General features: G+C 40.6%; 1 protein-coding gene across 2 annotated transcripts; it reads right to left on the bottom strand.

The window, feature by feature from the left end:
• Positions 1-844: 844 nt before the first annotated feature.
• On the bottom strand, positions 845-21,450 carry ACSL5 (acyl-CoA synthetase long chain family member 5). 2 transcript variants are annotated; one of them, XM_083866696.1, is made up of 21 exons: positions 21,294-21,450; positions 12,175-12,360; positions 11,544-11,652; positions 10,820-10,884; positions 10,639-10,740; positions 10,222-10,321; positions 8,889-9,067; positions 8,243-8,275; positions 8,000-8,051; positions 7,396-7,469; positions 6,897-6,974; positions 6,550-6,684; positions 5,939-6,073; positions 5,769-5,864; positions 5,153-5,225; positions 4,323-4,411; positions 4,126-4,242; positions 3,537-3,680; positions 2,512-2,613; positions 2,067-2,138; positions 845-1,689 (listed from the first exon to the last, which is right to left on the bottom strand). In XM_083866696.1, exons 2-21 carry the CDS (start codon positions 12,328-12,330, stop codon positions 1,549-1,551), a joined length of 2,052 nt encoding a protein of 683 aa, XP_083722822.1. In that variant the 5' UTR covers positions 12,331-12,360; positions 21,294-21,450; the 3' UTR covers positions 845-1,548. The 2 variants fall into 2 exon arrangements, with proteins under 2 accessions (XP_083722822.1, XP_083722823.1); XM_083866697.1 differs by lacking the exon at positions 21,294-21,450 and adding an exon at positions 18,051-18,156.
• Between the last annotated feature and the right edge of the window lie 1,522 nt (positions 21,451-22,972).

Genomic DNA, 22,972 nt, shown 5'->3' with positions numbered 1-22,972 from the left:
GCCACTACTGACTTTCATGTCACATTGTTTTGGGGAAAGCATAGGAAAGATAAGCAACATTTTTGCTTATTGAAACGTGCAGTTTCAGATACATACAAGCCTTTATAGCCTCACATTTCTGACAAGCACAGTAAGTGACACAATGGTTACCTGAAGATGTCAAGGTCTTTGGGCCCAGACTAGAAAGAGAACTGGGTCAGTTGTTTTTACTAGTCAAAGCTAGAGCTGCCTAACAGCAAGGGGGGAATCTTTTGATAAGTCTTGCTTTCATTTTGAGATAGCTGACCAAGAGCATTAAAGAGGGTGAGGAAAAGCCACTAACTGTCTGAAGAAGACAGGGAAGACAATTCTTGTCTGCAGACAAAGAGAACTGGCCTAGGAAAGCTACAGATACACCTTCCCCATGTTGCATCCTTATTAGCAATGCCTTTTGAACTGCTAGAGCCAACTACTGCAGGGAGAGGGAGGAGCTCTCAGCAGAGACAGCACAGACTGATGGAAGGCATAAGAAAGTTTTCATCTTGCTTAAATTATTTTCTAAAGCAGCAGCTTAACACAGGAAAATCTCACATCTTATTTCATGTGGTAAATTCATTGTTTCAGTTCAGTATAAGCTGAAGACAAGGAAAATAAAGTTGGGTAGAGGAGCAACTAGACTACAGGAGCAAATCTGTACCACACTGTATTACTGCCTCATGGCTGGAGCTTTGGCTGACCAGTGACAGCATAGGGAACAAGTTCCTGTTCTGCAGCAGTTGTGTTCTAGATGCAGCAATACAGAGCCAGGCAACATGCAACATGCAACAATGTGGCTGCAGCAGAGCCACAAGTAATTCACACAGGCTTTAGTTTGATTGTACAGTCTCAATTTATTGCATCCTATATTGCTAGGGTTGACAGCTAAAGTTTTACACTTAGTAGGCTCAACTTCATAAGTGTAAAGGCTTCAACACTGCCATTTCATTTGAAAATGTGCAAAAACTGATCCAGTGCCTCCTAAAGAATAAACTGTGTTGGCTGTAGACAAATGTATTTTGCAAACCAGTTGATGCCAGATTACTGATTTTCATTATAAACAACTTACACCGTGTGGTCCAGGACTAGGAACAGGAAAGTCACTTCTGTGTTTGCTAAACAGATGTAGCGTGAATTCATACTGAGTTCAGTCTGATTGCAAATCAATCCACAACAGGTCACAGTGGAGTTCATTGTTTCAGCAGGAAAAAAAGGTGTGCTTTTGACAGTAAGAAGTGCATACAGCTGTCTCTTTAAGGCTGAGGTTCTTGCATGTTTTTGTATTTCAGTCACAGTCGAAGAAAGATGAAAGTTCTGGCTTTTTGTAGACAGTTGATGCTCAGGCCCACAGGATGTTAACACTGCTAGTTGTCAGTTATACTACAGCCATCTTCATCCACAAGTCATTTTTCTTAGGTACTAGAAACAAATAAATTTAAGTTCCTGTTCCCCTCCACTCAAGCCTGTCTTCACCACAGGCCATGTAGTGTCACAGATTTAACTACTCCATGCGGTTTCAATTAAACCGGCCATTTATTCCTGAGCAGCTGAATAGAGGGCCTCAATCTCCTTCTGGAAGAATTTAACAAGGTCTCCTCGCTTTGCCTTCAGTGTTGGTGTCAAGAGTCCATTTTCTACAGAGAACAACTCTGAGTGGATGTACAGGTCTTTAACCTATTGAAAGAAAACAATTTAGTGCATGACGCATAATTAGAAGACAACAGTTCTTCCCAGCTTCCTTGGGCAAGAATTCAGTCCCAGGAGATCCAGTAACTAAACTGTTTTTTTGGCTGACACAGCAAGATGGTAGAATTCCATTACAGCCCCTACAGCCTGTTGTGAACCTCCCTTCCATCTCTTGGCAATTGCTACTGTTGCCCTTCACAGCCCCTTGGTGTAGGCAGCCAATGTTTCACTGACTGCTTCAATCAGGTATCTGGGGCAGCTGCCTCAGGGCCCCTCCTGGCACAGGCATTAGCAGGAATGAGACTTCCCAGCCACTGTGTTAGCAATACAGGTGCTAGTGACAAGCAGGATTTGAAAGTACTCACTTGTTCAAAGGATTTAAGGCCAGCCTCTCTCCCCAGCCTGATCAAGTCATCTAAAATAGCTTTCTTCACTGCCTAGAAGAAACACAGCAGAAGCAGAGTGGGTAAAGCTGTCATTCTGTAATGGCAACTCAAAACCAAAACTATTTGCCCAGTCAGGGAGAACTGAGGATGGCAAGAATACATATTTCAACATTCAAGATTTCTCATATTAAGGCCACTACAAAGTCATGTCTATCTTCTCACTGGAAAAGAAGCAGCAATAGCCCTTGAAATGAGACACCTATACTGAGTTCCAGTTTTTGCTGTAAGGCTGCTTGCATGACTCACCCAGCATTAAACCAGTTCAAATTACTGAAAAGAGGTGGATAGAACAAAGTCAGAGCAATGTAGGATTGGACTTAGAATTAAATTCTGTCTCTAACCCACTAAACACAAAGCCACTTACAGGGTTTTTGCAGAGTTCTTCAAAGGAACCTTTCACTCCCAGTTTTGCTGCAAATTCTGGAAGCATTTCAGCATCAGGAACTACTACACCTATTAGAAAAGACTGAAAACAAGTGGAAATAGTCAGGCTGAGACCAAGATAAGGCATACTAAATGTCTTTGTGAGTTGCTTGTGGGCAGTATTTGTATGACAAGTCACATGTATATCTCCATGCATTTGCAGAGTTTCAAAGGTAGCTTATGAAAATTTCCAAGTCACTGAGAGTTGTGACAGCAGTAATTGAAGTAATGATGCAGTTTGTTATGTGTGCTGAATGGTCCAGCAATTACTTTTGGCTAATTTACAGACTGAAGACTGGCCTCTGCTGGTATAGGTAACACCTCCATGGCAAAGAAATGGAGAAGCATTTCTGCTTCTCAGAAAGGCTGGGAGAATTGGGGTTGTTCAGCTTGAAGAGAAGGCTCCAGGAAGACTTTTGTGTCCTTTCAAAACTAAAAGGGAGCTTGCAAGAAAGATGGGGACAAATTTTTAGTAAGGCTTGTGGCAATAAGGCAAGAAGTAATGGTTTTAAACTGTAAGATAGTAAATTTATATTAAATACAAGAAATTTTTTGAAAGGGTGAGGGTGGTGAAACAATGGCAGAGGTTGCCTAGAGTAGTGGGAAATACCCCATCCCTAGAAAATTCAAGGTTAGGCTGAATGGGGTTCTGAACAACCTAATCTAGTTGAAGATATCCCTGCCTATTGCAGTGGGGACTGTTCTATGAATCTAAACTGCACAGAGCTGACCTGACATACTAATCCCACACAAGTTTGTAATTAGCCTTTGTAATTAGATCCAGCTTGCAACAGTACCAGTTGTCACTTGGGAAGTCTATAGGTCTGAGAACATCTTCCTATAAACACGGCTCTCTTAGGAACAGATTTTGTTCAAGGGCTCTTGTACATGCATACATTTGTGCCCTGATCATCCAGAACTTGTGGGAGGAAATCTTGCAGGATACTCACTCCTAATATCACTTACCCTCAGACTTTCCCCATGTACAAAGACCTGGGCTACAGCAGCACTTCTAATATAGACATTTTCTATCTTCTCTGGAGCAATGTATTCTCCTTGTGCAAGTTTAAATATATTCTTCTTTCTATCAATGATCTTCAGTGTTCCATTCTAAAAGTTAAAAGTGGAGGTCATTAGTTTCAAGTCACTGTCTTGCTTATATAAGAGAAGATAAACAGGCTTTGTTTTGTTGTATGAAAGGCACATCTGGAACTAGTCTAGAAACCACATACAGTGGTTTGCTTTCTACAGAGAGAAGGATTTGTCCAATTTTTCCAGTTAGCTCAGGACATGATTAGACAGCTTCTTTATTCTCCTCTGACAGAAACCAAGATGCCTTGTTATATCACTTCTACAGTGAAGAATATTCTTAACTATGGGCCTAGCAGGTGTCATTTGATATCTTTTAACCTAATTGGTCTTTGGAGCTTTGCCTGGAGTTACCTGGTGAATCTACTGTGCAGAAAGTTTTATCCTAGAATTCCATCTTTAGAGATTACTGTGAAGTAACAGGAATTCACATGCAAGAGACAGTTTGTGTTAAGCAACTACTCACTGGCAGCCATTTCCCTATGTCTCCAGTGTGGAGCCAGCCATCTTTATCAATTGCTTCTGCTGTCTTCTCAGGGTCTTTCAGATAACCCTTGAACACATTTGGTCCTTTAATGCAGACCTATAGCAAGTAGAGAACACTGTTAGTCACCAAGTCTTATGTTTCAGCATTTCCTGACATGCACAGTAGATGATACCTACCTCGCCTTCATTGTTAGAAGCAAAGTAGCTCATTTCTTCCACATCATCTAGTTTTATGATATTACAAGCCAGAGGGGCTCCAACATGGCCTAAGAGAAAAAAAAAAAAATAAATAAATACTGCAGTGATAGTAGATACTGGGTTTCTTCATTGCTTTACCAAGAACCAGTATTGTTTATAGGAGTCTGGCATAAAATGTTCAAGCAAGTTGTTGCAATGCCATTTTCAGACAGTTAGTGTAGGACAAATAGCAGGTAAGTCTCGATGCTTAGAACATTGTTGGTGTAATCAACCACACTAGCCATGAACCACTCGTGCCTCCTCAGGACCCCCTCTCATAGATCCTGGTATTCATTTGCATTTCATCCTCATTATGCTCTGCAGTTACTTTATTCACAAAGATGGTGACTTGGGTCTGAATTTAGAATATCCAGTACTTCTAAGATAAAACTAAATCTTCAAGGTCCTTCAAGGAAATAGTCAAGTATCATGTCTAATATTTTTGTGTAAAACGTGCCATTTAGGAGACAAAGCTAGTTTCTTAAGGCCATTTGGGAAGTCCCTATCTAGTTTGCTCAGCTCTCTCTATTCCTTTCCTGTATTCTGGGACAAAGTCTAAACTGACCTATGACACTTTACACCAGGGTTCTTCATTTGGTCGAGCCAAGAATTTTTGTACCTATTAAGCAGACAAGTGACTGTTGCTACCAAGAATCACTTTGAGTACTCATGATTTAATTTTCATTAAACTAAAAGCATTAGAGCACCTAGGCTTGAGCACCCTTTATGTGGGCAGCTCTGGGAGACTTTACAAGTCTCAGCTCCCATACCTGTTGTCCAGTCTCCAGGCATTGAGAAAGTGGATCCAGCTGAGCATTCAGTCTGGCCATAAGCTTCAAAGATCTGTGCAAGAAAGGATGAGTATTCCTTGAACATCAAGCCCTTGGTGTGAAAGGCCTCCGTTTCAACTGTGCCCATGCTCAAGTCTTCTTAGGAAGGAAGCCAAAACAACCTTTGCTTTTAAGATATCTTGATCTTATTGGTGTATGTTAAATGTTAAAGATGTTAAAGTTCACCTATCTGAACTTTGCTTTGGTCACCTCATTTTCTGTTCTCAAATGTGCTACACTGGGAACTCATTGACTGTCAGAATAAGCCACAAAACTCAGAGGCAGCTGCCTGACTTGGAGTGCTGCATGTTCATATTTCTGCTGCTCTATTCCTCTTCTCAGAGTCTACAGCATAGTTTTTTGGCAGTGTAGTTTGAAGAGGGCCTTGCAGAATTTATTTTCCCTTTTACAGTTAACTCAGATGAAGCAGTCTGTAAATGCCCAAGACTGACAGCATTTTCCCCAGGAACAAGCTGAGCTGGACCCCAGCTATATCACTGGTCACTCATTCATGCATAGTCAAACAGGGCTTACTTTAAAAGAAAACTCAGCTTACCTGACAGCCTAATGCTGCTCTAAGAAATGTCAGGACAGAGGGAGATATAGGGGCTGCACCTGTCACCATGATACGCACTCTTCCACCCATGGTTTCCTACAAGTGAGAAAGAAGCCATCAGATCCTCCAATATTACATTGCTTAGCTCCCTTACACTTGGAATAACTTACCTGAACTTTTTTGAAGACTAGCTTGTCCCAAATGCTGTCGTTTCTAATGATGCCCTGTTTTATTTCAGCCATCTTCATAAACACAGCAAAATTTAACAGGAAACGCTTTACTGGGGTGTTTGCACCACTCTGGATCTGCAAGGAGAAGAACCAGTGACTCTTGGGTTTAACTGACATCTGTACATCTCATTCTTGGCCTGGTTAAGAGGCACCAAATCTTAGTTCGATGTTCTAGGGTCTGTCTTCACCACTGCAGTGTCTAGGAGGTGACCCAAAAGGCAATACTAATTTCTTGTTACTGCTGAAGCACTACAGCCATAGCTTTGAGGAACAGAGATCCTGTTAGCTTTGCACTTGATTCATTTGCATTACAAAGTAAACAAAGTTTTTGTCTCTTAACAGCAACAAACTTAGCCCAATAGTGACTGGAAATGCTGATCTTATACTCCCAGAACTCTTTCCATCTCCCCAGAAAGGATTCTAAAAAATTCTTCCTGCTAAGGGGTAATTAACTAGTGGTGATATTATGACATAATCAGTATTATTTTGCATTTCTATACTTATTTGGATAAATGAACACAAAGAAAACTTAGCTAAAATTGCTGACATACCTTGTCATATACTCTATTGAGCAGTCTTGGTACAACTGGAAATAGTGTTGGCTTCAAGGTTTTCATGTCATCTGTTAGCAGCTTGATATCTCCTTGGAAGAAGCCTACTTTTGCTCCACAGCTGTATACCACGGCCTAAAAATTGACCAGATTAATCTTAGTCAAGAATTCCTAGCTTCACTAGCCATAATTATTAGTCTGTGAAAAGCAGCATGATTTCCAATGCCCAGTTATTATAAAATATAGAAACTTGCTGTGTGAATAGGTATTGAGGACATACAGATTGCTGACATGTCTTTTACTATAATTGGATTTATAAGAGCTCAGATATATATATCTGTACATACCTGTACAACTCTCTCAAACATGTGAGCCAAAGGAAGGTAGGAAATGGCAACATCTGAACTTGTACACTCAACTGTGTTCTAGAGGGAAAGGAAGTAGAAGTAGGTTAGCATTTTTTATGCCTACTTTTAAGTAGAAAGGAAATAAAATTTGGATCAATTTGAGTACTTTGAGACAGACACTTCCAATGACTGAAGCAACTCAGGCTCAGACTCATCCATCACCTCAAGATTTTCAGCTGTCACTCTAAATTAGTTTTATGTTTTGGCAAGGCTTGAAATAGATGGTTTAGTACTCTTGTATTTAGGACTGAGTCATTCTAGAATAACCTCTATGTAGAAGTTCTTGTTCAATTCAAACCAAGGTTCTTACAGTAATATTGTCTCATTGAAAAAAGGGCACTTAGGAAAGCATCAGGTTTTGGGAGCGAATGGATTACAGAAAACACCCACATTAAAGCTGGTTTCATGACTGAGGGATGTATCCTGGAGAGCAGCTTACCTCTATGCATCTAAGGAAGGCAGCAGCATTTGAAACAACATTCTGATGTGTCAGCATGGCTCCTTTAGGGTTACCTTTGGAGAGATCAAGCAAGGTAAGCTGTGGCTCTGACTGCTTCTGTTGGCAGTTTCCCATGTCTTGTGTGGCTCAGTCTGAACTATCTCAGTACTAAGCTCAGTCCCAGCAGTTATTGTTATAAGAGATCACAAATATGCCTCATCTTGAGTGCTTTCAGCTATGGATATTACATAAAGGAGATGGCTACTGAAACAGCAGACAAATTGGGAGTAGCATAGAGAATGCTGAAAGAAGATTTTTGTTTTAGCCGCTGTGGATCAAAATATACAGTTGAACAACCAATCTCTTGAACATCAAGGCATTTTTCATAGGGTAAGAAAACATGAATTTGGCTTTACTTGCCCCCAGTTCTAGGAAGCTTTATCGTAGTGCATTTGACTTGTAGTGACAGTATCCCAAGTAAAACTCAAGAGTGGTCTGACGTTACTCTAATTTACTGCTTTACTTCCATATTCTTAGGATCTCTTTATTTTTGTGCAAGGAAGTTGCATGGGGAGGATCTTTCAATCTGTAAACCACCACTTACCTGTGGTTCCGCTTGTAAAACACACAACAGAAAGATCTTCAGGCTTAGGAGGCTAGAGAGAAAAAGCCACATAAAGTCAGTGTGAGGATGGTTATCTGTAAATTACATATAGTTCCTAAATGTGATGAATCAGGAATTCTGGTTCACAAAAAAATCTGCCAACCTCCTCTACTAGCAGCATAGCAGGATGTCTTTCCAGAGACTAGTTTTACAAGTCTATAGCTGTTTCATAGAGATACTTACAACTGGTTCTTTGGTGTTGTTTTTTCCCAGCTCCTGTGTTAGAGAAAAAACACAGCTTAACAGATGTGCACAATAGATGAATAGGTAACTGCATTTCAAATGCAACACCTGTTTTACTACTTTACCTCTTGATACTCTGTCTCATTCAAACAGAAACCTCTTCCTGAATCCAATACACATAACTCTGAAAAACTGTCTCCTGCAGGTGTGGAGAGGACACATTTGAATGTGTGGAAAGTGATCAGAACTATTTAGGGAATTTGGAAGTCCTGAGTGGAGAGGTTTCCTACATCTATTTACGTGTATGCAAGCTTAAGCCTAGTATTGGGATATCTAAGCAGCCAGTAATTTGTACTTACAGTTCCAATTAGACTCAACTGCCAGCTTAGAAGCCTGATAAATCCTGTTACAACAGTATCGTGAATTAAGCTAAGCAAGTCGTGGCTGTTCACAACACATGGGCACAACTTGTCAACAGTTTGAACTCTGCAACTCCCTTTAGCTGAAGATACCAAGTTTCAAAATGACTGCTCATCAAGATGTCAGGTACAGGCATGACAACTGAGTAATTAACCTAAAGTGTCATTGCTGCGACAGATCAAGATGTTTAGCTGGCAAGGTATTCCAGAAGCCTTTAGCCACCTACCTCAACCTCCTGCAGTGACAGAATTTCAATTCCCACTTTATCTCCTCTGTCCTTGAGCTCTTTATCAAAGAGATCCATGAGAACAATAATCTTCAGACATGGGGTCTTTTTGTCCTCACAGTTCTTAAGCAAGATCTCTGCCTTTGCAGGTGTGTCACAGATCACCACACTTATATCAGCTACAGAAAAGAAATTACCAGAAATCTATTTAGAAGACATGAGGCCAGTGACAGCTCAGCAGCACATACTTTTAGAACATAATATTGGTTTGGTGCCATTTGCATTTGTTCATATGGATTCAGTAGCTGTCTTACAGTGCTCAGGTTCCTCCTACCATCCTCAACTGATTGGGCAAACCTGATATTCTGGCAATATAAAATGATGGCAAATGCTGAGGAGCTGAAGAGAAATATCTTTGCTCACAGTCAAGATGGGCATTGAAACTTTTGGTACTGTCTTGATATTGTTTAGGTTTAGCCATCTTCCTTAAATATAAAGAAACTAAGGCCCAATTGAAAGAGGTAGCTAAAATTCTTGAGTTAATACTTCAGCTTCTCTGTAAATGCAGTTAGAAAAGCCTTTTCCTTTAAGTCAGCAGAGGAACTGGATTTGCCTGAGCCTGCCAGTTCGAAGTTAGACTGGTAAATCACAGCTCTGTAATCCTAAGACAAGACCTGTTTCCAAGGTTCGCCACCATAACTGTTGAAGTGATTTTGCTTGGCAAATTCTGTTTATGGGATGGATCCCAGATCAGTGCAACAGTAGTGAATATTTATTTCCCTCATATCTCTCCTAAGACTGGGGAAAGAAAGTCTGAAGATTTATTTAACTTCTTTGCCAGTTTCTTCCATGATGGCCTGCTAGATGTTCTTCTGTAGAACATGCAATAACCAGATAGATTAAACAGATTTAGGCATATCTTTACCCTTCCCTCCTCCACTCTTTTCACCCTACAACTTTAAATCAGACACACTCATCTAGTCTTAATTTACATGCAAAGTCTGTCTGCATTGCCTGATTGGCAGTGTGGGAGTTCAAGATTGCAAAATCTCAAATATTAAATAGTTGAGCACTCTGATTGTGAATGGTCCACAGGATCTAACAGATCCTTCAGTCGTCTTGCAATCAAGACACTAGGAGATGTAGGAAGCCCAGTGATTCTTCTAGGCATTGAACCATGTTCCTTGCAAAGCAGTTTCACGAAAAAATTAAGTGTCTATAAGAGCAGTAAGGGTAAAGCTACTCTGATTTTTGCAAATTTCCTTGAACTTAGCCCTCCCAAAACAAAGTTTCCTAGAAAAATCCTTATGAAAGAGTGGAAGTCAATATTTACCTTTGTTAACAATGTATACAATGGCCTCTGGTCCCAGAGTGTCATAGAGTGGAACAGCAACCATTGAGTAGGTGTAGCAGGCATACTCTGAAATGATCCACTGAAAAGAGAAAACAGCACAACTAAGGAAAACTAGGAGCCCTCAAAACAGGATTGCCTACAGACTTCATAGAGCTTGACTAGCCCATGCACAAGGCAGTGGAGGGCTGTGGAAGGAGCACGTCCATGACAGTAAGAGTTGTGAGAGTCATTGTATTACATGCTTGGAATGGTATGCGCTCAGTTAGTAAAAAGGGAATTGGGAAGGAAAAAGTTATGATTGTTCCTCATGTGGCCTGAAGCTATTTAAATACAGACTCTCCTCTCACCCCAAGGTGTCAGAATAGTGTAGGAAAGAATACACAATTTGTTGCTTACCTCTGGCCTATTCTGAGCAAAAATGCCAATATACTGGTTTGATGATGGCTGGCATCCTTTTTGCAGAAGCCCTGATCCCAGGTATTTAGTTCTGTCAGAAACCTGCAAGACAGTTATTCCCCCACTTTAGTGTTAGAAGGCAGTATCCCAAATTAATTCATCTGTCATTTACAGTACTCACCTGTTTATATGTCAGCCACTGATAAGGCTGCTTGGGTTTCCTGTAGCCTAGGCAGTCACCATTTCCTAATCAAAGAGTTCAGAAAGGCAATTTCAGTACTGAAGTTGCATAACACTACAATAGAAACACTTGAAGTGGGAAATGTTTTCTGTCAGACATTCAGGTAACTGCATGAAGAACAGACCAGTTCCAGCAGGTCCACAGTTAAGCACTTTGCCCAAACCAAGATTATAAGACTCTTAGCTTTATCCTTAGAAGCAATACTTCTAATATCTGGTAATATTTTTTCCATTGCACAACCCATGTGTGGTTAAAATAGCTTGCAAACCATCACATATTTCCATGTATAGGACTTGTGAAGTGACATGTACAAATTCGTATCTGTTGTAAACAGGCAGTAATTTCACAGGAAAACTCACATCATAAGACAAAGGAGAGGTGTTTCCCCTCTCCCAGTTCCTCTGATGCTTCGTATCTGCTGACTCTTGACTGAACTCTACCACCTTCAGCTTCTGATGTTTGTTCCTGCCCAGTCTGCCAAATAAGACTAATGCTAAATTGGGACAGGGAGAAATATGGTCACTTGTCTCTCCACCCCACAGATGGCTAGAGGAGCTTTTGCTGGCCTGTATTATTACTATAGCCAAAACACAAGGAAAAGGATCTTGGAAAAATTTTGTCAACTTGTGATAGGCAATTACTAACTACCAGATGGAAAGCTTACCAGAAATATTCACTCCTCTCTGGAAAACTTCATACAGGGTTTTAGCATCTTCAAAGTAATAAGAAAGCAGGTTATTATCTGTCAGTAGTGCACCTCTTCTGGCTCCTCCCTAGGAACAGAGGATGGTTATGAAACAGTGCAGAACAGATAAAATGTCATTTGTTCCTCAGCCATTCTCTCATCAATCCCCTTTAAAGCATTTCAATAGCATTGCATTGTTAGGGAAGTATTTTTCCCTTCCTGATTTTGATCTACTCAATCACATGCAGAGGAATTTTCTAGATGGCCTAGATTAGCATTCAATTACAGGTTATTGAGAGGCCTTGACTGAGTGCTACCACTTGCCTTATTACATGAAGTCTAGCACCAGTTTCAAAGTTGATGCAAGAAAAGTCAGTGACAGCCAAAGCTATCTGGCAAAAAATCCCACCTAACCCTAGTTGGAAGGAGCTGCTGTTTCTCATCATCTTAAGGCTTCCCTTCTCCCCACCACGCTCTTGAGTTTTACACCTTGGAGAGAAGGCTGTGCACATTGGTCAGGAGAGTTTCCACTGACACCCAAGGTCAGAATGGATCAGTATTCAAATTAAACTCCAAAACAGACTATGCCCACTAGCAGAGGAAGCATTACCTCAATTCCTATTGACTGCTTGTTCAAGTCAACAGGAGGTAAGAGAGGTTTTGGCCTGCTTATCACCCACAGGAAGAGGACAGCTCCAAATGCAATGAGACTGATCAATGCTGGTGTTGGGAGTGGTGAGAACAATACTTGAAGTATCCAGATCATTGTGCTGGATCAGTGGAGCCAGAGTTGAACCTGAAACAAACAGGAGGTTTAGTAGATTTGAAGTAGAAGCTTTAATTACCGATGAGCCATGGTTACTTAAGTAGCTTGTTAAACAATACTGCAAATCATTTCACCAGTTTGCCCCTGGAGAGTCCTGGTACAATAGTGAAGCACACTTATGCAATGTTTTAAGCCTCTTAAGAGATCTTAAGTCACCTGTCCCCATAAATCTTAATCTATGCTGCATCCACCTCCACAAAAAGCTGAAGCCTGATGAAGTCAGACAAGGAACAGATTCTTTCCATCCTTACGAAAAAAAATCTGCCTGGAGAAAACCAGTATATAATTTCCCAAATCTATCTCCCCAAGTATAACCAAAAATGGCCTATGGTTCAATGATGCGAATTGTGGAAGTAAGAAAATTCCTCAATGTTGTAAGTGTTCAATAGGAAATGGTTTTGCTGAAATAGAAAGTGTATTGATAAATTACATGTTTGATACACCTACATATACATCTGCAGGACAAACAGTATATTCATTGTCAGCTACTTTTACTGGTCATGCTAGACTAATATTTCAGAGGGTGACAGTGTGGTCAACCAAAAAAGCCAGCACAAATCAAAACTGTGGAAGTTGCTTTCCACTAGGAAGTGGTGACCTGGAAGTCAATGTGTGCAATGGAAGTCTAGCTGGGAAATACAGAAACAATTCTGCTGTTTGCATTCCCCGACTTATCTTCTGTCAAGGGCAGAGAAGCAAAATCTGAGAATACAGACTTTCTTATAAGACACAGAGAGCTGAGCTTTCTTCCTTAGAAACAAGTACTTTTATCTCCAAAATGTTCTGATGTGTTTTAAGATTGAATTGCCAAGAGAAAGGACTGCTTTTAGTCGGAATCAACTCAGATCTCAGCAACTTGTATTTGCTAATGTCTAAATATCTATGCAGGACACAGCACCTCACACTTTGCAAGATGAATAACAACACTCTTTCAAAGGAATCCCAAAAGAATCAAAGGAACCCTATCTGTAGATAATATGTTAGCTATATCAACTAAACCCCTGTACAAGAAGAACACCAGGAGTCCTGTCACAATGAGTTCCAGTTACCCTTTAACTATAATTCCAATGAAGTTGAAGGTATTTTACAAACTATTAGTAAGTTCAATCAGACCTGAAGTCAGAATTTGGGTCTCTGAGCCCAGACTGATCAGTTAGATTACCAGAATCTGTTTTGCAGTTTTGTACTTTCCAGTGGCAGTGCTAATCAGCAATGCTGGTGTGTTCCCCAGTGATAAAAGGCATGCTTTACCTGACCAGCATCAGGATAAGAAATGGTACCTCAGAGGCTTTTCAGCAAGTCCAAGCTGCCAGATGCAAATCACCTACATATCTGAGACATACCAACTCCCTAGCCCTCTTTTCTACTCTAAACCTTAGTTGCCACATGCCCTTCAAACTCCTGACCTTAGCTTCATGTACTGAGAGTCCAAAAAGACTGTGCTATAGCCAGAAAGACAGGAACTGTCCTTGGGACTCTAGTGATGGGCAATTCCAATCACTGGGCATATTAAACCTATGGGAGCACAAACCTGTTTGTAGCACAGTATATCATCCATCCCCTACCATTCCTTTGGGCCTTTATCAATTGAGTCTGGATAAAAAAAAAGACAAAAAACCAAAAACAAAGCAGAAGCTAAATCCAGGTCTGCTGATCAAGTTTACATTCAGGGCAAAGCTACTTAGCAGTTCAGGTTTAGCACTGCTCGGTTTGGAAGACTGAAGTTTATTAATAAAATTAATTTGGTAATCAGTTGCTCTTGACACTATATATATCTGGCCCATTAATGGAGCAGCTAGCAAGCAGCTTTCTGCAGTGATTAAACTGCATCTGGTTTGTGGTTTATACTTCCTCTTTTGTTAACATGAGCCAGACACTTTTTTATAGCATGAGCACTGAGGCAGCTAGGTAAAGGCATCTCCATTTTCCATCATGGAAGGTTGGATATACAAACTTTATTCCTTTAGCTCACAGCCCACGACTAAATCCAAGTGACAGAGCAAATCACATTTGTACCATTTGTATGTTGGAAGATTTCTAGACTGACACATCTATTTTGACATCTTTTTAGAGCGACGCCAGAATACTCATGTTAGAACTCCTCTTAATATTGATTATTAGTAATCAGTTTGGGCACTTTTCCAGTCTTTTTCCATGCCCAGGTGGCCAGAAGGAGTTTTCACTCAGTGCATTTCACATGACTCTTCCCTGGTCATGAAATTTTTCAATCAGCAGTGAGAGACTAGAGCTGTATGCAGGTAACCATAACCAGAGAGGCCACTGGCCTGTACAGCTGCACCAGTTTTATTGCCTGAAGTGTGCTCTCATCTGATTATTTTAATAGTACTTTTAAGATGATTTCTCAGAAACCATGAATGATTGGTTGTTTTTAGAGTATCATGCAAGGGGTAAGAAACAAAACTATCTTATTTATGGCACCAAGTCCTCTTCTTTAACTTATTTATATGGCTTACCATTAACACTGTTTGACTAGGTCAGACAGATCAGAGCAATTGTCACAAATAGCCACTTACATGGACTTATTTGACAGAAAATTTACCGAAGACACTTGTCTGACCTTTTTGTGATAAGGATCAGAGAACCCAGTAACCTCAAATGCTCCATGCAGCAGTAGATAAGTCACTGAAAATTTTTCCATCAGAGTATTTTCCTGTTCTCACTGACTCACATGCAAAGTAGTTTGTACCAAGATATCTAGGAGGACTGAACATCACTCCCTGAAGGATATGATTTTTTTTTTTGCTTGGAGCAAAGAACTCAAAGTCCAGAGTGAACACCTAATCAAGAAATGATCCTTAAATGCAGCAAAACTTTTGCCTTCAGGTTCTGAATTGATTCCAAAAGTCTCTTGCATAGGAAGAAAGAAAGAAAGAAAGGTCAGGCAGTAATCTAATCCTATTGTAGCCCACCCAGTATCCCTATAGCTAGTCAAGGATGATATTCAGTTATATTCGAATGAACTTTTAATTTAAAGAAAGACCTGTTGACAAGTTTCTCTAAAGTCTGGGAAGTATTCTATGTTTATTAGCTTCTAGGGTTTGGTGGGTGTTTTTAGTAAATGTCTTCATTACCCCTCTTACCGCCCTGACTGAGACTACGTATGCAGGACTTTGCATATACACCCTTTAAAGAGAAGTTCGTGTTGTGTAAAAAAAAGCACAGATGCACAAAAACACAGATCTAGGTAATACAAAACAAGATGCTTTTCATATCTGAAAAACTATTTTCAACTTCCTTTCTTTATTAATAGAATATTGACAGTGTTTTCTTTTATTTTCAAACACTGTTTCCACAAATGGGCTTTAGTCTCTTCTATCAAAGCACATAGGGTGTGTTATTCAGGCTGTGGCAAGGGATTATCAGCAAATTTGTCTCAATTTATAGAATTAGGACAGTTGTTTCGTATGCCTAGAGCTTTTAATTTGTCAATCCAAGTAGCTGCTAATTTATCACCTCTGGTATCATCCAAATGCCACTTAATCCTTCTGCCCTCAAAGCAGAAAAGCCAGAGAGAGGACAGGAATCTGTACTCGATAGACCTTCCTGTCCATGGTAAGAGAACAGCTGCACCCTAGATCTGTACTATGGAACAGCTACAACCAGAGTTTAACACACAAATCCAAGCACCCCATGCATACATAATACCAGATCTTTATCAACTTAGTGAAAACTCAGTGCAGAACAAGACAAAAACAGAGCATTTCAGACAGAAACCAGCTTCTACTGCAGGGTAAGTCTCAGTACCAGTTGCCTTTTTAAACATCAGAGGGGTCAGAGGTGGAGTGTCTGAAACCCCTGAGTTCTGAGGGCTCAACTCCCAAGGATACAAAATGCACAGGGTGTCTCAAAACACCTGTTAAGTCTCTTGTGCAATAAGGTGCTGGACAGTTGAAAGTGCACTTAGGTTGTCTGCCCTGATCAACGGTCAGGGATAAGATGCACTAAGCTCCAGACTCAAAGGCTTCATTTTTATCAGAAGAGATTACAGTGATACCATTTACAGCCTTGAGTTCAGGAGTACACATTCTCATTTCTACTGTATTGCCCCCTTTACAGCTATTCCTTCGTTACCTGGAAGGAATTAAATTTAGTCTCTATGCTCTCCATGTGAGGAGATTCTCTCCACTGGAAAGTGGCTGATCTTTGTGTCATCTCCATTGCAAGAGTTCATTATGGACAATAAAGCAACCTCTGATACTTGCACAATTTTGGAACAGTCTGCACTGTCTGGGAGAATGTCTTCTGGAGTTATGTACTTTGTATCAAGGTTTCCTAAGCTTTTGATGTGATGGTGACATCTTTTTTCTCAGCATTAGTAAGTTAACACTGTTTACAAGCAGGAAAAGTGGAGTACAGCCACCTACACTAATTAGTTACTTAACCGCCAGTAGCTCACTCTTTCCATTTGCTTACAGAGTGCAGCTCTTGCCTGGTGTCATCCTGCAGGTGTGAGCCACTTTGCCAGTTCTTACTCCTTGGAACCTTTGTATTACATATTCCTCCTTGATGCAGCTGAAGTGTTCCACAGAGCTTAGGAACATCTAGCTTTGAGTGTCCAGAGAGAAATTAAAGCATAAAAGCTCAGCAGTGAGTTCTGAGCAGAGCCACGCAAAAAATGAAGCAAAATGCTCAGTAACCTGCAAGAAACCCAGGATATGCTTCAGTGAGGCTTTGCTTTTGGAGTACCTCTTCAGAGAGTCAGAGCCAAACAGTTCAAGCACCCTTTGATCATAGCTGAGAAACACTCTGCTAGAGGGTGGGAAAGGACGAGGCTCAGTAACTTATTCTCAGGAAGTAGATGCTGTGGTTTCTGAGCCTTGCTGAAGAAACCTATTGAATTCAAGCTTTCAGTATATTTAAATAGAAAGGACATTTTTTTACTGTGTTGGACATTACTGCCTCTCCATCAGTAGAGCTACAACATCATAACACTACTTAGTACTAAAAGTTATTTTCTCAGACAAATTGAATAGCCAAACTTTCATATAGTCTTTCTATCAGATTTTCTCCTTGAAATTACACACTCAGAAACATGCTCAACTGGCCCTTTGAAGTTTTGAAGAATTTAAAATATGGTCAGTATAGCAGGTTCTCTTACTGTTTATGCTATTGGCTAATACAGGTTCACTTCTAGCAAAACATTCATGCATGAGTCCTACATTAAAAGGAAGTTTTCTCTAGTGATAGGCCATAGTATTAAGAACAAGGACTAAAGCTTGATTTTAAGATTCACATAGAACTCCTAAGAAAAGTAGAATATTATAACTAGGCACCTTAGCCACACAGAGAAAAGGTAGCACTTAAAGTTTCTAGATAATAATGTCCATTATTTCATATTAGCACAGCACTTCTATTATGAAGAACAAAGAACAAACACATATCTGAACTTAACTCAGCCCAAGGTCCACAATTAACTGATAGCACACTACCAGAGATTTCTTAGGAGGCTCCTGAAAAACTCATTATCTCGAACCCTGCATCTAATCACTGCACTTGCACCTTGGATTTAGTAAAGCCCAAGTGAGTAACAACAAGCAAACTCATGAGCAATAAAACAAATACAGTAAAACTTCATTACTTACACAGAAATTATGGCAGAGCACATATAGAGATGAGAACTAGTGAGTCAAGGCACCTACCATTTTGAATATAGGGTAGGAAATCAACTCCTTCTTAAGTAAAAGGGAGCCTTAGTAGCACAGTACAAAACCAACACCACTTAGGTAACACTCATGTTAAAAACGACAGCCAGTTTCCTGTCCCCAGTTTAAATAAATCAGCAAGCAGAAAAGCACGTTGGGAGGGGAGCTTTAAAGGGGAGGACCTTGCATGGGGGAACTGGAGTGATTAAAAAAAACAAAACAAAACAAAGAAGAACCCCAACAACTCACCCACACAAGAGGAAGTCATTGAGCTTTTTTGTTTGTTAATGAGAACAGCTTGTAGTAGATCTAAGTGAATTGTAAGCCAAAACATTTTGAAATTATATTTATAGTTTTTTCTTTCTCATCTGCTATTATCTTCTCTATGTATAAAGCTGTATTCTCAACAACAGCAATTTTCTCTCTGTAGCTGCATATACGTTAAGGTGAGCAGAGCTTTGTAGCCTGCAATACTAACAAAATGTTTTGACTGCAGCATTTCTCATATACTGTAGCAATGGACTTGCTGGCGGGCTGGATTTCTGATGATGATTTTCTTTTATTTGGTTTTCGTGTTAGATTTCTTATTGCTGCTGTTGGGTTTTTCCTATTTTTTTTTCCAAAAGCTACCTAATTCTTTCAGTTCTGTTATAGATATACATAGGTGCAATTATTTGTACAAGGTAACAGTGAATCATGTGTCAAGCTGCAGTTTTGTTTCCTGCTATGACAGGAATTTTTTTTTTATGATTTCATAGTTTCATTTCTTTGTGTAAAATTTTATAGCTGTTGCAGTTTCCCTTTTTCTTTTCAATGCTTGTCTAATATAACTGGAATTTTGCAGTAGTTTTGGAGGTATAGGAAGACAGTAATTTCACCTATCTCTCATCTTTATTGCCTTAACCTCCGATTTTAGAATAGTTTTCTCCACTTAGGAGTTTCCCCATCTGACAGTTTTCCTATGCTGCATCATTTCAGAATAATCTGCTTAGCTAGAGAAACCATAAAGCTGAGACGGAATTAACATTAAGCATGTACTTGCATCCAAAATACAACTTGTACTGGACCTTGGCTTACTAAAACACGTAGCCCCTACTAATTGCAATTATGTTTTTATTGCTGCTGTAAACTTTATACTACTCAGGTAAAGCTAATTTACATGTAGTTGTGGCATTATTTAGCCACAAAGGTATCTTTTAGGGAAACTGAGGCTTGATTCACTGATTTTCCTGTAAGTTATGTATGAAAAAGAAATAGCTTTTTCTTCATGAAGCTCCTCTGCCATTGGCTTTGTCTTCCCAGATCTATTCCTGTGGCATTTCAGAGAAGCTATAAGCTTCAGCTTGAATAGTGCCTGTCAGGGGGTATTTGTGCTTACAGAAAGGAGACAAGGCCAGGCTCCCAGCTCAGCCACTTCCATTACCACCTGCTCTGTGTTTTTCCCCTTTCTTAGCATTTTCCCCTTTCAGATATCTGGCCTCAGGCTGTTATTTTTCCAGGAGCAAGAGAAAAAGCAGTGAGTTTGCCCTGTCTTTGGGTAGCAGTGCTGTGTATCTCAGGTGCATTGGCTTTGCTGCAGGGTGGGAGAACATGCCCACATCCTACCTGCCCTGCCAGGAGCCTAGAATGTGATGCAGAACTCCACGAGCTGGTAAGGCTGCACTTTATTGCCTGGGCTCAAGTGGATGTCACAGCTCCAACAAAAATGGATTAAAGGATGCACATGGGAAAGCTTCTCCTTAATGATCATTTCTGTTCAATGCTCATAAATTAGAACACAGCTGACACTCTTCCCCTGATACAAATAACAAGTGACATGTAAATATTGAGGCTTTTAATTTTTCATAACTGATCTGAATAAATTCCAGATTTTGGAAAGGCACAGATCTTTTTTTGCTAGTAATTTTCTGTCAAAATCAAAGCAGAGTTCTGAATCTCAGCCTTTGCTTCTCTTTTTGCATGTATATAAAATTGACAACTGCATCCCTCATACCCATTAGTGACTTAAAATGAGCAGTAGGTAGCTTATGTATATGAGGAGTTCAGGTTGTTTTGTTTCTGTTGTCACTGTCAAAAAGGTTTTGCATAGAGGATGAATCAGGTGAGGTTTTGTAACAAACCTTAAGGTCATGGCACAACATGAGCTTTGTTGTGCCAAAAGAACCTTTCTACATATAGCAATAGCAGAGGAATTAAATAAATAAAGGGAAAACATTGGCTCCTGTACCCTTTTCTCTGTTGTCCCTTCAAAACTTGGATTTAAATTTTGTGAGTCTGTGGGAGGTATGAACTCACTTTATTTGAATGAATTTTGAATTCCAGTTTGTTTTCTTAATGCTACGAACTTTATTAAATAATACTTTATTATTCTGATCTGCTTTTTAAGGGCTCTGTCCAAATTTGAAAAGCAGAATAACTGCACTGGAACATAAATGATCTTCTCAGAGCACAAGTGGGTTCCACAGGAAAGGAGGTATGGATAGGAGATGGGCTTAGGACTTGGAAGAGCAGCATGCTTTTTGCCAATTCTCTTGCTTGCAGCTTGATTTCAGGTTGATCCAGCATCCTCTCTGTACACAAGCAAGAGCTTGGAGAATGCTCCATCTCCATAATAGCTAGAAGAAGCAGTTGTACTGAGGCAATGGCAACAGTCTGGGGTGCCATACCAGGCATTATAAGGCGTTATAGCCAGCTTCTGTGTTCTTAGTTAGGGATTAAGCTAGATTCTATTGTATTAAATGTTGCCAGTAAGTTTGTGCAGATAAATGATCTAGCATATTGCAATCTTTTACTGCTTGTGATGCTGTGGAAACAAATATTCTTATATTTTTGGAACCTGGTTTAAACACTAGTCTGAATGGGAACCTGGCACTGCTACTTTGTGCACTGTATCTTTAAATAGGCATAACTAACAAACTGATAAGAAAATGGCTTCAGCCTGGACTGTAGACAGGTTTCTACTTCCAGCCAGTCTATAGCAACAGGGAGTTCAGGTGGCTGCTCTCATTCAAGCTGTGATTTCCCTGTATGCCACCCCTGAGCCCAGACTTGCTCCTTTAATAACATGCAGCCAGTTATGCAGCTGTTGCCTTTAACAGCACACAGGGTGATAAGAAGGGTGCAATGGATCCAGGTATTGCAGCAAATTGAGGTTATTATCCCACTTGCAGTCCTTCTCTGCAGGAGCAGGAAGCCCAGTACTTGGGAAACATGGGCTCTGACTAGGAGGGATTTGCTTACCTTCCTTCAGTGCTGGAGGAGGGTGGAGGGGCTGGTACAACTTGCTTCCTTTGCTGCTTTACAACTCCCAAGGGGTGTTCTAGGGTTGGTGCTTCCCCAGCTCCAGTGGTGCTTCCCCAGCTCCCGTGGCAGGACTAAGCCCCGAATCATCAGAGTGTGGCTTTAATAAACAGGCGACACTGCACCCAGGTAACCTTTGAACCTGCCTTGCAACAGGTTCAAAGGTAAAAAAAAAAATTATTCCTGATCAAATATAAAGAGCAATTTTGGCTGGTTAGAAATGTTAAACATACAAGTCTTGCACAACAGCGTTAGAAGAGAGCAGCTCATTGTGAAAACTAACCCCAGCCCTGTGAAAGCTGCAGCCCTGGATTTTTCATAGGGCTCTCTTTACTCCGAGTGTGCACAGGGCTCTGAATAAGTCTTGCTTCACTGAGAAAAGGTGCCTCTTAGATTGCACTTCGAGCAAGCAAACATATTCCAATATTTTTCACCAGATGCTTTGTGTAGAGTCATGTCCTGAGCATGTCCAGCCATTGAGGCACAGGTTTCCCTTGCAGCTCCAGAGGTCTGTGAAACAGCCTCTCCTTTGGGGTCAGGGCTTGCAGGGATGTACCGGGGGCTGGTGATCTCACCATGGTGCACCCTCCCTTTTGATGCTGTGCAAAAGTTAGTGCACTTGCTCAACTGCCAAGTAGGCCAAGCCTGTTCTGTGAGAGATTTCTTGTGTTGATTTAAACAACTGTGGTTTTGGTTTGGTGTTTTTTGCCTTCCTTTATCTCCAAAATGGGAATAAGAAAGTGCCTGTGCTTAATGCTGCTTGAGAAAGACAGTTGTGAGGTGAGGTATGCAGGCTGGGCTAGCAGGTGGAGTTTCCTGGCTTTGCTTCCAAAGGCTGTGGATATGATCTTTAGAAGACATTTTCTGCACATGATCCAAGAGACAGGGCTAAATAGCAAAGTCCTTTCAGCACTTAGTTATTAGAGAGCATCCAGAGGATAACAAAGATGGTAAAGGGCCTTGAGGGGAAGCCATATGAGGAGCTGCTGAGGGCACTTGGTTTGTTCAGCCTGGAGATGAGGAGATTGAGGGGGAGAGCTTCCTTGTGAGGGAGAGAGGAGGGGCAGGCAGCTTTTCTCTGTGGTGACCGGTGACAGGACCCAACGGAATGGAAGCTGTGTCAGGAGAGGTTTAGTTTGGATATTAGAAAAAGATTCTTCACCCAGAGGGTGTTTGGGCACTGGAACAGGCTCCCCAGGGAAGTGGTCACAGCACCAGTCCTCACAGAGTTAAAAGAGGACAATGCTCTCACGCGCATGGTGTGACTTTTGGGAATGGTTCTGTGCAGGGTAAGGAGTTGGACTCAATGATCCTCATGGATCCCTTGTAACTCAGAATATTCTGTGATTCTGTGGCTGGTCAAGATAATAAAGCTTTTGTTGATCTACATCTGGTTTGTCTGGTGCTGGAATTTGACTCCTGTATGATATCTTAATAGTAAACTAATGCTAACACTTTTCACCTAAGACCTTAATTATTCTTAATTGGTGTAAGGGAATCTGGTTGTATCAGTGGATATGACTAAAAGTGGAAGTACCTGTGCCAACACAGCATCCCAGACCTTCTGGTTGCAACCTCCTCTTAAGTTTTAGAAAATGCCAGTTTAAGGAGGATAAAAG

This window comes from Zosterops lateralis (genome assembly GCF_965231275.1).
Source record: "Zosterops lateralis genome assembly, chromosome: 8".
Lineage (NCBI taxonomy): Eukaryota > Metazoa > Chordata > Aves > Passeriformes > Zosteropidae > Zosterops > Zosterops lateralis.
The sequence above is the reverse complement of the archived record's forward strand: the minus strand, read 5'-3'. Positions and strand labels throughout refer to the sequence as shown.